Below are 13,692 nucleotides of genomic sequence, written 5' to 3' on the forward strand. Positions count from 1 at the left end.
ATATATATATATGCTTTATAGACAGATAAGTTGAGAAGGACCAGCACCACATCCTCTTGTACCACTGAAGAATTTATCTTCCGGAATCTGGCAGTAAGTTTTGGGAATTCATTTTTAGTCCATCTCGAGATTTTATCTGTAGAAGATAACCTTCTTAATAATTATGCCCACCTGAATATAAGGCGTTTTTCACTTTCAGCCGTCATGAACGATAATATATAGATTATAAGTGATTAAATACAAGATTAATAGTAGTTATAATTATTGGTAAAATGTGCTTGGAAAAAAATATAATCAGAATATCAACTTGCATAATAATTATGCCTGCACACATCCAAAAACGTATTTTAAATGCAAAATTGATTTCCGTGCGCTCGAAAGACTTTTTTCTTTGCGAAACGAACATTTTCTCCACAAACTCAGATCGCGCGCGTGCAAAATGCACTTTTGTGCGCTCAAAATATGATCTTTCGCGCGCAGAATTGTGGCAGAAATGTAAGCCCATATACGAGAAGCTGCAAAAGACACAGGTGCAAGTGGAATGTACAAAACATGGTGACATTAATTTTTAAGTAAATATAATGGGCGATATATTGCGTCACCAAAAATTATTGAGGTCATGTTCATATATTGTGCGATAAGTCGATATATTGATTATTGCGACAGGTGAATGAATGAATGAATGAATGAATGAATGAATGCACAATGGGCCAATGCGCTGCATCTAGCTCTTGTGTGAAGGCACATGAGACAACCTCCAGCCAACACTGAACTTGTGCCTTCCCTCTTTCTCATTGGTTAGGCTTTCCCCTCATTCTCCCTCTACTCTGTGACTTTTCTTTTTCCTTATGCTCTTCCACTCATTCTTCAACTCCCTTTCCCTTTTCCAAAGGCAGAGACAGGATGTAGCCCACACCCATGCGGTGAACAACCATTCCTGCCATGCATTTTTCACATATTGCAAATGTCTGAAGGTCCACGGAGAGGCTGCTGGCATTGAGGAGAGGTCCATAACACACACACACACACACAGAGAGAGAGAGTTCCTCTTGACTGCATCTGTGTGGTCCATATGAACAAATAGGCTTCATGGTCACAGAATCAGACTTGTGTGTTGCGCGGACTGAAGCCGAAATCTCTTTAATACGCATAAGCACTGTGTCTAACCCCCGTACTTACAAACCACTCAGATACCCCTGTGATGATAAATCTATACAGCAGCCATTTTGGAGGAAGGTTTTGTTCACAGCAGGAACAGATTCTCTTTTAAAAGACTCACAACTACAGTTCATTCAAGAGAGGAGGGTGTTTTAAGGGCTGTCACTCATCTGAATATTACATAATGGATGACACAAATATCTTGCAGCTTTTTGCCTGAACCTCTAACAAGATTTAAAGGATTAGTTCACTCCTTTTACTCATTTACTCACCCTCATGTCAAACCCACTTTCTTCCATGGAACACAAAAGGAGGTATTCTGAAGAATGTCAAGGCTGCTCTTTTTCCATATAAAGTAAATGAATGGGAGCCAGGGATGTAAAGCTACAAAAAAAAGCACTGAACCAGGTTTGATGCCAATGACAATCGGTTACAATATGCGAGAAATATATTTGACATCATAAGGGCCACTTTTATGGCTCCTTTTCTCTTTTGAAGTTTGACAGCACTGGTCATTCACTTTCATGTTTTGGAAAACTACATGCTTAATTGTATGGAACAGCAAGAACATTCTGCTAAATATCTATGTATATGTTCCACGCAACAAAGAGGAACATACAAGTCTTGAACGATATGAAGGTGAGCAAATTACAAAATTAGAATTTTTTGGTGCACTGTTCCCTTAAACCAAAGACAACGAGCCAAAAATGAAAGAATTAAAGTTGTTCACCACACTTTGGTGGTGTTCTGATAATGTGCAGATGCAGAGAAGCAAACATGAGTGTGAGATCAAAATCAGCCTGCTATCAAAATAATTACCACACAACGACCCGGTGGCCTTAGGAAAACAGTGAACGGTGGGCAATATGCATTTAAAGTGGTAAACATAGGAAGAATATGGCAAAGTCATTTATTTGTAACAAACTTCCTGCTGCCAGCTGGTGGCACTATGACTATAACTGAATATTTGCATGTAGATATCTTCAGGCGAGGACTTTTATCAAAAATGTGAAGTTTGGTGCTGACTGAACATGGTATGTTTGAGTTGGTGTAAAACATGACATATCCTGTTGCCAGCAGTTGGTGCTATGATTATAACTGAATATTGGCCTTTAAATGTCTTCAGGCCAGGACTCTTATCAAAAATGTAGGGCTGCCACTAATGACTATTTTTATTTCGATTAATCTATCGACTAATATGTCGGTTAAACGATTAATCTACACGATTACTTTCCCATCCCCAAAAAAATCAACAATTTTACTTAAGAATATTTTATTAAACTATATTTCATTAAACCAAATTAAATCAAAAAGTAAAGTGCAACAAAGTTCAAAAGCAAGTGTCCATCTCATAGTCCAAATCACTGAAATCAAAGTTCAGTATTATAGTGTAAGAATGACAACATATCCACGTGTTCTAGTCTACTAATAATAAAATTATAATCAAAAAAACATTTTTAAATGAGTATTTACCAGAAATATTATTTACCAGAATTTATTTAGGAGAAAAATTTAAATGTGCAGTATTTCTGAAAAAAAAAAAGTTTTTTTTTTCTTTTTTTTTAAATAAAATCAATTAATTGGAGATGCTTTTGATTATTAAAATGTAATGGAACCATTAAAATGGAATCCAGAAAATAATGGAAAACTGAATTTGGTAAAGATAACACTGTAAAACTCAATTAATTAGACAGGCTTTTTGATTAATAAAATTTAATTTAACCATTAAAACAGAGTATAGAAAAATGAAAATGGAAAAAAAACGAATTTGGAAATAAAACGGATTTCATAGGGCCCTATAATTATAATTAATTTTTTTGTGGTAATAAAAATAGATGTAAATGAACAATAGCCTTTAAAATTACTTAAAAAACATATATAATAGCAATGAGGCAATAATAATTAGTTCAAATAAAGTATCAAAAGCAAGAAATCATATGGCATTATTGAACAAAATTGTTAAAATACATAATATTTTAAACAATAGAGCTAATGTGCATTACGCATTACAACCAAAGGCCTGCAGAGGGCGCCAACGACCTGATGATTGTTTTTACACATTACTGTGCGATCTAATCCTTGTTTAATATTGACCAAGCACCATTTCATTCAAATGTCCACTTAATCTTTAGTATTTGGCCATTTCTTTAGGACAGAAATGCTATAGCCACTGTAATTTAATGAATATGTGGACGCATGTACTTAACCTACACGCATGTAAATAATTAAAGCGCATATACTGTATTAGAACTGCATCGCATATAATTATTTAATTAAATCGTAGCATTTGTGAATTCACAATTATGCTTAATTATGATTTTTAAATGGGTTTAATACATCATGCAGCCTTGGAAAGTTGGAAAACAGACTAATAATGTGTTTTATACATTCTCATCTGTGAAATGAGCCACTTCCGGTATTTTGCCAGTTAGTCGATGCGAGCAAAATGAAGTCGAGGATTTTTTACAATCGAATAGTCGAATAAAACTGACGAATCACGACAGCCCTACAAAAATGTGAAGTCTTCAGGCCAGGACTCTTATCAAAAATGTGAAGTTTGGGGCAGATCGGACTTTGCATGTTTCAGTTAGTGTAAAACAAGTCATTTCCTGTTGCCAGCAGGTGGCCCTATGATTATAACTGAATATTAGCCTTTAGATGTGTTCTGGTCAGGACTCTTATCAAACGTGTGGAGTTTGGGGCAGATCGGACGTCTGAGTTACAACAACTTCCTGTTTCATGGCATTTATAGCATGCTTTATCACTTAGCAAGTGTTGCTAGCATGTTTATAGCATGTTTAGCACATTGTATATTGCATATTGTACTATGTTGTTAATAGTGTATCACAGTGTTAAACATGTCACTTCCTGTTGCCAGTAGGTGGGGCTATGACTATAACCGAATATGGGTATGTAGATGTCTTCAGGCCAGGACTCTTATAAAAAACGTGAAGTTTGAGGCAGATTGGACATTCCATGCATGAGTTGCAACAACTTCCTATTTCATGGCATTAATAGCATGCTTTAGCACTCAGTAAGTGTTGCTAGCATGTTTAGCACTCAATGGCTTATTTTAGTGTGTTGCTAATACATGTCACTTCCTGTTGACAGTTGGTGGCGCTATGACTATAACTGAATATAGGCATGTAGATGTCTTCAGGCCAGGACTCTTACCAAACAAGTTAAGTTTGGGGCAGATTGGACATTGCATGCCTGAGTTACAGCAACTTCCTGTTTCCTTGTATTAATAGCACTTAGCTAAGTGTTGCTAGCATGTTTCTAACATGTTGCTAGCCTATTTAACACTTGCTGATGCTTTTTAATATGTTGCTAGGAGTCCATAACAGTGTTAGGCATATCACTTCCTGTTGACAGTAGGAGGTGCTATGACTATAACTGAATATGGGCATGGACATGTGTTCAGGACAGAACTCCTATCAAACGTGTGAAGTTTGGGGCAGATTTGACAATGTTTGCCTGAGTTACAGCAACTTCATATTTCATGGCAAAACATCAAAATTTGTCAGGCTGCCAGGGATACGCCCTTCAACGAAAACTCATGATCTTCACATTTTAGCATCGCAAGGCCTTATGATTACACTCACCAAATTTGAAGATGATCCGATTAAAACTGTAGGAGGAGCTCATTAAAGTACGAGGCCTGAAAATGGCAAAAAAAAATGCAAAGAATCGAGGAGGAAAATTCCAAAATGGCTGACTTCCTGTTGTGTTTAGGACTTCGCTCCAAGAGTTTGTTTTTTGTAGGTATTGGGACATTACATGCATGTACTAAATTTCGTACACGTACATGAAACGTAGCAGGAGGGGCGCTTCGTTTAAATTTTATAGGTGGCGCTATCGAACCATTTTGCCACACCCAATTCTGAAACTCATATCAGATGTAAATTTTCACCAGTTCAGATGCATGTGCAAAGTTTCGTCAGTTTTGGAGCATGTTTAGGCCCTCAAAAATGTGATTCAATTTGGAGAAGAAGAATAAACAGAGCAATTCCAAGAGGGTCCTCACACCATTGGTGCTCGGGCACTAATTACACTAATTTTAAAGACTTTAAAATAAAAGATAAAACTGTCCCTATTTAATAAACATCACTGGTCTTATGTATCATATCAAAAACTGACCAAAATATATATATTATTATATATATATTAAATATTTCTTTATAAAACGGATAGTTCCGGTCCTTGATTCTGATTGGTTGAGTCGCATTCGAAGCTGTTGTAAATTAATCTACAAACATACACCTTTGTTTACTTTGTGTGTTGCTTGGCAACCACTTTGTTGCAACCACAACGGTTTCTGAGGAACTACATTGTTTGGTGGAAGAATACGGTTTTTATTAATATCATTACACTTTATTTGCTCTTGGAAGTTTGAGGCAGATTGGACATTCCATGCATGAGTTGCAACAACTTCCTATTTCATGGCATTAATAGCATGCTTTAGCACTCAGTAAGTGTTGCTAGCATGTTTAGCACTCAATGGCTTATTTTAGTGTGTTGCTAATACATGTCACTTCCTGTTGACAGTTGGTGGCGCTATGACTATAACTGAATATAGGCATGTAGATGTCTTCAGGCCAGGACTCTTACCAAACAAGTTAAGTTTGGGGCAGATTGGACATTGCATGCCTGAGTTACAGCAACTTCCTGTTTCCTTGTATTAATAGCACTTAGCTAAGTGTTGCTAGCATGTTTCTAACATGTTGCTAGCCTATTTAACACTTGCTGATGCTTTTTAATATGTTGCTAGGAGTCCATAACAGTGTTAGGCATATCACTTCCTGTTGACAGTAGGAGGTGCTATGACTATAACTGAATATGGGCATGGACATGTGTTCAGGACAGAACTCCTATCAAACGTGTGAAGTTTGGGGCAGATTTGACAATGTTTGCCTGAGTTACAGCAACTTCATATTTCATGGCAAAACATCAAAATTTGTCAGGCTGCCAGGGATACGCCCTTCAACGAAAACTCATGATCTTCACATTTTAGCATTGCAAGGCCTTATGATTACACTCACCAAATTTGAAGATGATCCGATTAAAACTGTAGGAGGAGCTCATTAAAGTACGAGGCCTGAAAATGGCAAAAAAAAATGCAAAGAATCGTGGAGGAAAATTCCAAAATGGCTGACTTCCTGTTGTGTTTAGGACTTCGCTCCAAGAGTTTGTTTTTTGTAGGTATTGGGACATTACATGCATGTACTAAATTTCGTACACGTACATGAAACGTAGCAGGAGGGGCGCTTCGTTTAAATTTTATAGGTGGCGCTATCGAACCATTTTGCCACACCCAATTCTGAAACTCATATCAGATGTAAATTTTCACCAGTTCAGATGCATGTGCAAAGTTTCGTCAGTTTTGGAGCATGTTTAGGCCCTCAAAAATGTGATTCAATTTGGAGAAGAAGAATAAACAGAGCAATTCCAAGAGGGTCCTCACACCATTGGTGCTCGGGCACTAATTACACTAATTTTAAAGACTTTAAAATAAAAGATAAAACTGTCCCTATTTAATAAACATCACTGGTCTTATGTATCATATCAAAAACTGACCAAAATATATATATTATTATATATATATTAAATATTTCTTTATAAAACGGATAGTTCCGGTCCTTGATTCTGATTGGTTGAGTCGCATTCGAAGCTGTTGTAAATTAATCTACAAACATACACCTTTGTTTACTTTGTGTGTTGCTTGGCAACCACTTTGTTGCAACCACAACGGTTTCTGAGGAACTACATTGTTTGGTGGAAGAATACGGTTTTTATTAATATCATTACACTTTATTTGCTCTGTTTTATTTTGTGAAACCTATCTACGTATATGGAATAAGCGTTTTATAAAAGCAATAAGCCCCGTGAAGCCGTGGTTTACAGTGAATTTATAACAGCTACGCTTCACGTTGTGCCTAACAACGCACCTTAGCTGTTATAAATTCACTGTAAACCATGGCTTCTTGGGGCTTATTGCTTTAATATATTATATATAGAGAGAGAGAAAAAATATCAACCAACACTATTCTAGCCTAATATGTTTTATCTAATAAAATCTAAATGGATAAAATCAAGCCCCACCTATTACTTTCTAATGACTATTCTGTTTCACTCAGAAACTTGTAATACAAAATTTAAATGTGTGTGAATGGTAATTCATGTTTATAAAGAAGCAAATGTATACGTCACTACAAGGTGCCTGAAACTGAATATTGAAAAGAGATGCATTCTAGAACAAACTTTTGAAATATAATGCACAATCACTTGGGATAAACTGACTTTATTCTAGCTCTGTATGATAACAGACACCAGGCGGATGTCTCCAGAAACAAATTTCAGGTTCAGTGAGCGGATTGTGGGTGGCCATTGAGGACTGCAAACAAACTGGAAGACAACTGCCTAGAAACCCTCCCAACACAAAGGCTCCAAAAAGTAAGCAGCAGAATTATGCTGCCTAATAAGTTGCTAAAAAACCTTATTTTGTCCAAAATCACATTTGATGTTATGAGGTTCCATTTCAGTTAGGATGCATCCGTAGAGGGTAGCTGTTTATTTAGGTAGTAGACAGCAAGCCACAAACAAAACTTTCAATGAATAATGAATTTTTCAGTTGAATAGTTAAATGTTCTAGTCGGCATGATATGAAAATTCACCCACTCTATTTTGTAAATGCATTTCATAGATCTTATTGTGAACAATTCATCCTTCTCGCTTTATTTTTTCTGTTACGATTTAATACAAATTTATCATCAAAAATTGAGTCTAATGAAATTAATAAGGTAAAAACTAAGGTAATTTACAACAAAAGCATTTTTTTTTTTTTTCATTTTCATTTTTTGGCAAATAAGATGCCACACAAAAAAACTGTATAAATTAAACATGGATGAAAATAAATTCTTGGTTGTATGATATTTCTTAGAAAAAATAACATTACTATTACCTTGAGAAGTACATTTAGTATACAATAGTAAATTATTTCTGTCATACTTTCTTCAAGTAAAATCGAACATTTATTTTGGCGGTTTGTCATGAAAATCTTTCAGTTTCAGTCTGTGTTCGACAGTGGTCTTTCTCAAATGAAATAAAGAAAAGCTTGTGAAGTGACTAAGAACATCTCTGGAGATGAAGTTCATGTGAACTCCTATATTGAGACAGCAGATACAGAAAACACCGTAAGCCTCAAGTGTGAGTTTGTGTAGTATTCGAAACCGCACCTTTCATTCTCAGAGACAGGCAGAACAAGCAGACTTAATGTGTTAGACGACATGCACTGACAAGCTAGTGTCGCCTTTACTTCTGCTGTGTGACAGGCCGTTAGATTAATCCATATTGAGTAAACAGAGTTTATCATCGTCATCAACATAAATTTCATTGTGATCTCGATATGATATGGTTTATTGCCCTGCCCCATCTCATCCTACATTTCAGCTCAAAGCAGGGCTGTACAGTGCGACATATATGTCGCACGTGCTACGAAAAAACTGGTCTGTGCGATGAATAAATTTACCACTGTAGCACGCGTGCGATACAGTTTTGCATGTTCATAACACAGCCGCTTAATAGTGTGCTTAATAGTGAGTTCGTTGTGCTTGTTTGTGTGTGTGAGATTGATTATACTTGGTAGTTAGGGGTGTGCGATAGGGCTGTGTATCACCAGCAAAGTCACGATACGATATGTATCACGATACATATGCCACGATACGATACATATTACGATACGCGACTGCACTCAATTTCACCTCTAATTTTGTAAAACAGCTGTTTATTAAACACTGCATACTATAGGGCTGTTGCTAACTATTGGCAGAGCAGGCAGTTGACCTCTGCATTATGAAGGGCCTCCATAACTGCACCACAGTACAATATAGGTAATGGCATATGTTTCATGTTTACATTGGGCACTCCCCACCAGGTACAATATTCTGATTGTTTGCATCTTGTTTTGAAAGCCCATAAATAATAATGTACTCATTCTAATAAATGTATATTGTAATGTACTAATTCTAATATATTTAAATCATCTTAACATTGCTGGTAGGTTATCATTGCACAAATCAACACACTCTCCACGTTTAAAAAATAAAAATAAAAATGAGAAGAGTTCTAAACTAATGCGCCGTCTTCTCTGTACCTCACGCACACACGTTTAGTCACTCACGCTGCGCGCGCGCACAGACATTCTTTTCAGGGCTGCCCCGCAATTTTATCAATAAAATAGCTTAATCGCTGAAGAGCTACATTATCTTTCTCAACAAGGAGCTGGTAACATCATCGTTTCTAAAGCCACAGCTTCAATGTTAATAGAGAAACACGGCAAAACGGTGGTAATTTATACATACACAGCCTCTCTCTCTCTCTCTCTCTCTCAAATGAACACTTGATAAATTACACTTTTCTGAGAATAGAATAGTGGAGATCGCTAAACTGCAAGCTAACCAGTGTTTTCATAAAGTAAGCGTGTTTATCCACAGTGGAGAGCGCGTGCATGTACATGGTTGCCAGGTTGACAAAAACAAGTAACACGCTTAGCAGATATTTCCGTATTGCGCAAGTGGGAAGCTCTGTTTCGGGGATTACGTCTCTTTATATCAAGCAACCCTGGTTGTGTTCCTCTGTCTGCGGCCAGATTAAACCTTGTTGTAGGCTATATATTATGCTCTATTCATTATTTTTTAGAAACCTTGCCCTTTTCTACTCCGTTTTAAACGCTGCTCTTGTATTTAAATTAAGCGCGGTCCACTGCAGCGCACGTGCCGCGATATCGATACAGGGACAGTGCTATGTGAAAAAAAAGTTAACGTACAGCCCTGGCTCAAAGCATTGTGGGTAAAGTAGTCTTTGACAGCTACTCACGTGCATGTTTATCAGCAAGGGCGATGAGTGCTGTAGAGATGTCTCTGCGTCGGTAGAAACACACCACTTTGGCCTCCACATTCCCATTCGCCGTCTGCAAACGGAAACAGAGTTGTCACAGCAACAGCTTCTAGACCAATCAGCTCCTGGGGAAGCCTCAATATGCAAATTGAGGATCAAATCATAACCATGACCTAAACACCTCTGCACTTCCTGGCTGATTTGAGAGGGTCTCGTGATGGAGAGAAGATGAGGAGGGCAGACAGGGGGGTGCAGTGTGATGTTAGAGGATGCTAAAGGCTTAAAAGTGTGAACACTGTAAGAAAAAAGATAGAAAGCTGTAGCTTTGAGATTTTTCAGTCATTTAGGTGTGGGGTTTTGTCAAACGCTCACTACAATACTGAAGCTTGTCACCCTTTGCATATTTAAAGGTATCACAAAAGGTGACATTTTAAAGAACATTCTGGCCACTATTTTCAATAAAATAAAAGTAAATGAGGACTTGGGCTCTCGAGTTTCAAAAAAGACAAAAACCACCATAAAAGAAAGATAAAAATGAGTTGAACTAATAAACTGAATCAGCTCAATTAGTGAACGAATCAATCAGACCAAGAGTTTAGAGTTAGGCCTATGATTTAGCCTGGTTTAAAAGGTCTGGCTTGTCTAAAGATTATCGACTCAAAAGAATGATGTGCTGCTGAATCGGAAATTGCTACTTCTCTCATAAATACACAGAAAAGAGCTGGAGCAGATTTTGGTCTGTTCCTCACATAAATCCATCCTATGACTTCCAGTGTTATTTTACTAACATTTATATATACTATTACAGTATTTATTAGCATTTAGAATTTTTTTTTTTTTTTACATAATCAGTTTTCATTTTAATTTAAGTTTTATCAATTTTGTCGTGTTTTTGTCATTTTTATTTGAAATATTTATATTTATCTTTAATTTTCAGTTTAATTTCAGTATTTCAACTTATCAAAACAACATTTCTAGTTTTCATTTAAGTTTTTAAAATTTAAGTTCAAGTTAGTTATAATCATCTAATATTTCTATTTTCTTTTATTTCTCCTTTAAATTAATGAAATCAATAGTTTAGTTTTAGTTAACAAAAACAACACAAATGGCTTCAGAATATTTAGAATATAGCACACAAGCCGTACGGACCACTTCTATGATAACTTATTTTCTTTGTTTTTTTTTTAACTAATTTTGGAGCCTGAAAAAAGCCCCAGTCTTTGTTCTCTTTCATTACAAACATTTTTCCACTCTCTTGCAATTGCATTGCCATTTGCTGATATTTCCTCACAAGTGTGTATACTAAAAGAATACTGCGACTTGGCTACAATCCAGGCTTTTTGTTGCAGACTTAAAGCACTAAAGGTTGACCAGCTTCAGTCTTGTAGTGTTTGATTGGCTTTTAGCAACACACACACTTGTTTGTCACTCACCTTGTTGAGTTCCTCTATTCGCCTGATCAGTAGTGGGTTACTGGAGGAGTTTTCGAAGTAAACATAATCTGTGAGGAGAAAAAGAAACAACCGTTAGTGTTCACACACCTACAGTCTGTCAGCGACAGGCAGCATCTCCTGTCACACTCTCACACCTGCTGAGGCTTACCAGATTGTTTCAGAGACTAAACAGAGCATTCTCCGCCGGGATACATGGCTGGAGCGCCGCTGCCTTTTGGCGAGTTCCCCAACAACAACACTTGAAAACAACTGCGTTGACACTGTGAAAAGCTATGGCGTTTGTAACTCAACCTCAGAGATAACCTTCAGCATCCACTTTTGACTGGCACCAAACGACATGCCACTATCAGGACAATCACGGGCAAAACACAACATTAAACCCAAACAAGACAGACATGAACACTTTTTTTTTCTTTTTTGTCTCGATGGTTAAAAAATGTATTCAAAAATAAGAATGCAATTCAAATACACAATTTGAATAAAGCTCTTCTATCATGAGCATGTAGACTACTTAACTTTGGAATTCAATTCATTTTGAGTTTCAAATTGAAACTCAAAAAACTCATTAGCAAAATGTCAGGGTGATACAATCATCCTGATGTAATAATGAAAGAAAGAAAGAAATGAAATTCTTGAAAAGAAAGCCTAAGTATTGTTTGAAAAACATTGTCTGTCAAATCAAGGTCATGTGTTGCGACCAATAAAATCACCAACATGCAGAAAGAAAGAAAAAGAAAAAAAAAACAGGAAATTGTCAGAGACCACCCCTGCAGAACGTCATGAGTGTGTTTCAAGGTCAAAAAGTCTCTTGTAATTTCAGATAATTTGACATATATATATATATATATATATATATATATATATATATAAAATGTATGTATGAAGATGTGCACACTCACATGTATTCAAGGCATGAGGACAACATGATATCTTTAAAGTCATTCAATTCAAACTTTTTTATAACATTTCTAAGAACATAGATTTTTAAAAGCTTCTTTTATCATAGAGCCACTTTAGCCATTGACCCTCCTACCAATTCTCTCAGTTCTTTCTTTCTTGTGTCAACCCTCCTTCCCGATGTATTTGTGTGTGTTTGTGTTCTGTGCATGTGCTGTTGGCCTTGCTCCAGGGCGTGTGGGCTCTGTGCAGGCTTACGGCTCTGTGGGACGTCCCCCGCAGGCCTCAGGCTTGGTGGGGTGCTTGGTCTTAACCCTGTGCGCGCCAGGACCTCTGGCAGATTACACCCCGCGTACAGCAGACGGCATACACATACACACACGCTAACACAGTAATCCCATGATTTGGTGGTGGGGGGCGGGGGGACCAGAACATCAAGTCTGGCAAAAACACGCTTGCAAACTCAGTGTTTGGTAGCACAGCCATGTGAGCCAACAGTTCCTGTTTCAGAGAGAAGTCTGTTTACTAATACATCAAAATGGATGATTTTCCTGAGAATTTAAAGGGCAATAAAACAAGTGGGACTAAACTCCAGAAGAATTACAAACTTTGGTTTTGAAATACAGCACCATCCTACAACCCTTTTTTCTGCCACTTTTGATGAGAATAAAAAGATGGCATGAGAATTATGTAATGATACAGAGGGCATGAGACACAAGTTAAGTCGGATTTGAACTTAAAATGCCCATATCAGCGGCTTAAGTCAGATGACAGTAGTTAACTACTTTGTCACAGCTCTGACAACAGCATCTTAAACAGATAGTCCACTCAAAAATGAAACTTCTGTCATCATTTACTCACCCTCATGTCATTCCAAACCTGTATGCTTTTCTTTCTTCTGCTGAACACAAAACAAGATCTTATCAAAAAAATGTTGTCAACCAAACAGTTTCGGTTCACTGTGTAATGACAGCAGACCCTTCTCAGCCGCTCCAGCAATGGACGCAACCCGGAAAACTATCGGCATGGATTTTTGCCGATAACCGATAGTTCCAGCAATCAACTATCGGTGCCGATTAATCCACAAAACCGATACATCGGTCGACCTCTAAAACGTTTATTCAAAAAAGTGCATAACGTTTAAAATAATGTTTATAAACCAATTATAATTAATTAAGTTGCTTAAACAACTATAAACAAAACAGCATCATATATGTATGCATAGTTTAATACAAAGGGCGGAAAGCCAATCACACAGAGTACATTTTTCATTTAAAAACATGAGATG

General features: G+C 36.9%; 1 protein-coding gene across 2 annotated transcripts in view; it reads right to left on the reverse strand.

The window, feature by feature from the left end:
* LOC107666257 (metastasis-associated protein MTA1-like) overlaps window positions 1-13,692 on the reverse strand; it is a 51,812-nt gene that overhangs the window by 26,209 nt on the left and 11,911 nt on the right. Inside the window, exons 1-3 of one of the 2 annotated variants that reach the window (XM_016457480.1) lie at window positions 11,487-11,556; window positions 10,227-10,348; window positions 10,033-10,126 (exon numbers count right to left, since the gene is read on the reverse strand). Coding sequence is in view for 1 of the 2 variants with exons in the window: in XM_016457479.1 (XP_016312965.1) it covers window positions 10,033-10,126; window positions 11,487-11,554 (162 nt within the window). In the remaining variant the exon portion in view is untranslated. Of the gene's footprint in view, window positions 1-10,032; window positions 10,127-10,226; window positions 10,349-11,486; window positions 11,557-13,692 lie in introns of those variants that run through there. The other variant, XM_016457479.1, reaches the window with a different exon arrangement.

This window comes from Sinocyclocheilus anshuiensis, unplaced genomic scaffold (assembly GCF_001515605.1).
Source record: "Sinocyclocheilus anshuiensis isolate Anshui unplaced genomic scaffold, SAMN03320099.WGS_v1.1 scaffold936, whole genome shotgun sequence".
In the NCBI taxonomy this organism is placed as follows: domain Eukaryota; kingdom Metazoa; phylum Chordata; class Actinopteri; order Cypriniformes; family Cyprinidae; genus Sinocyclocheilus; species Sinocyclocheilus anshuiensis.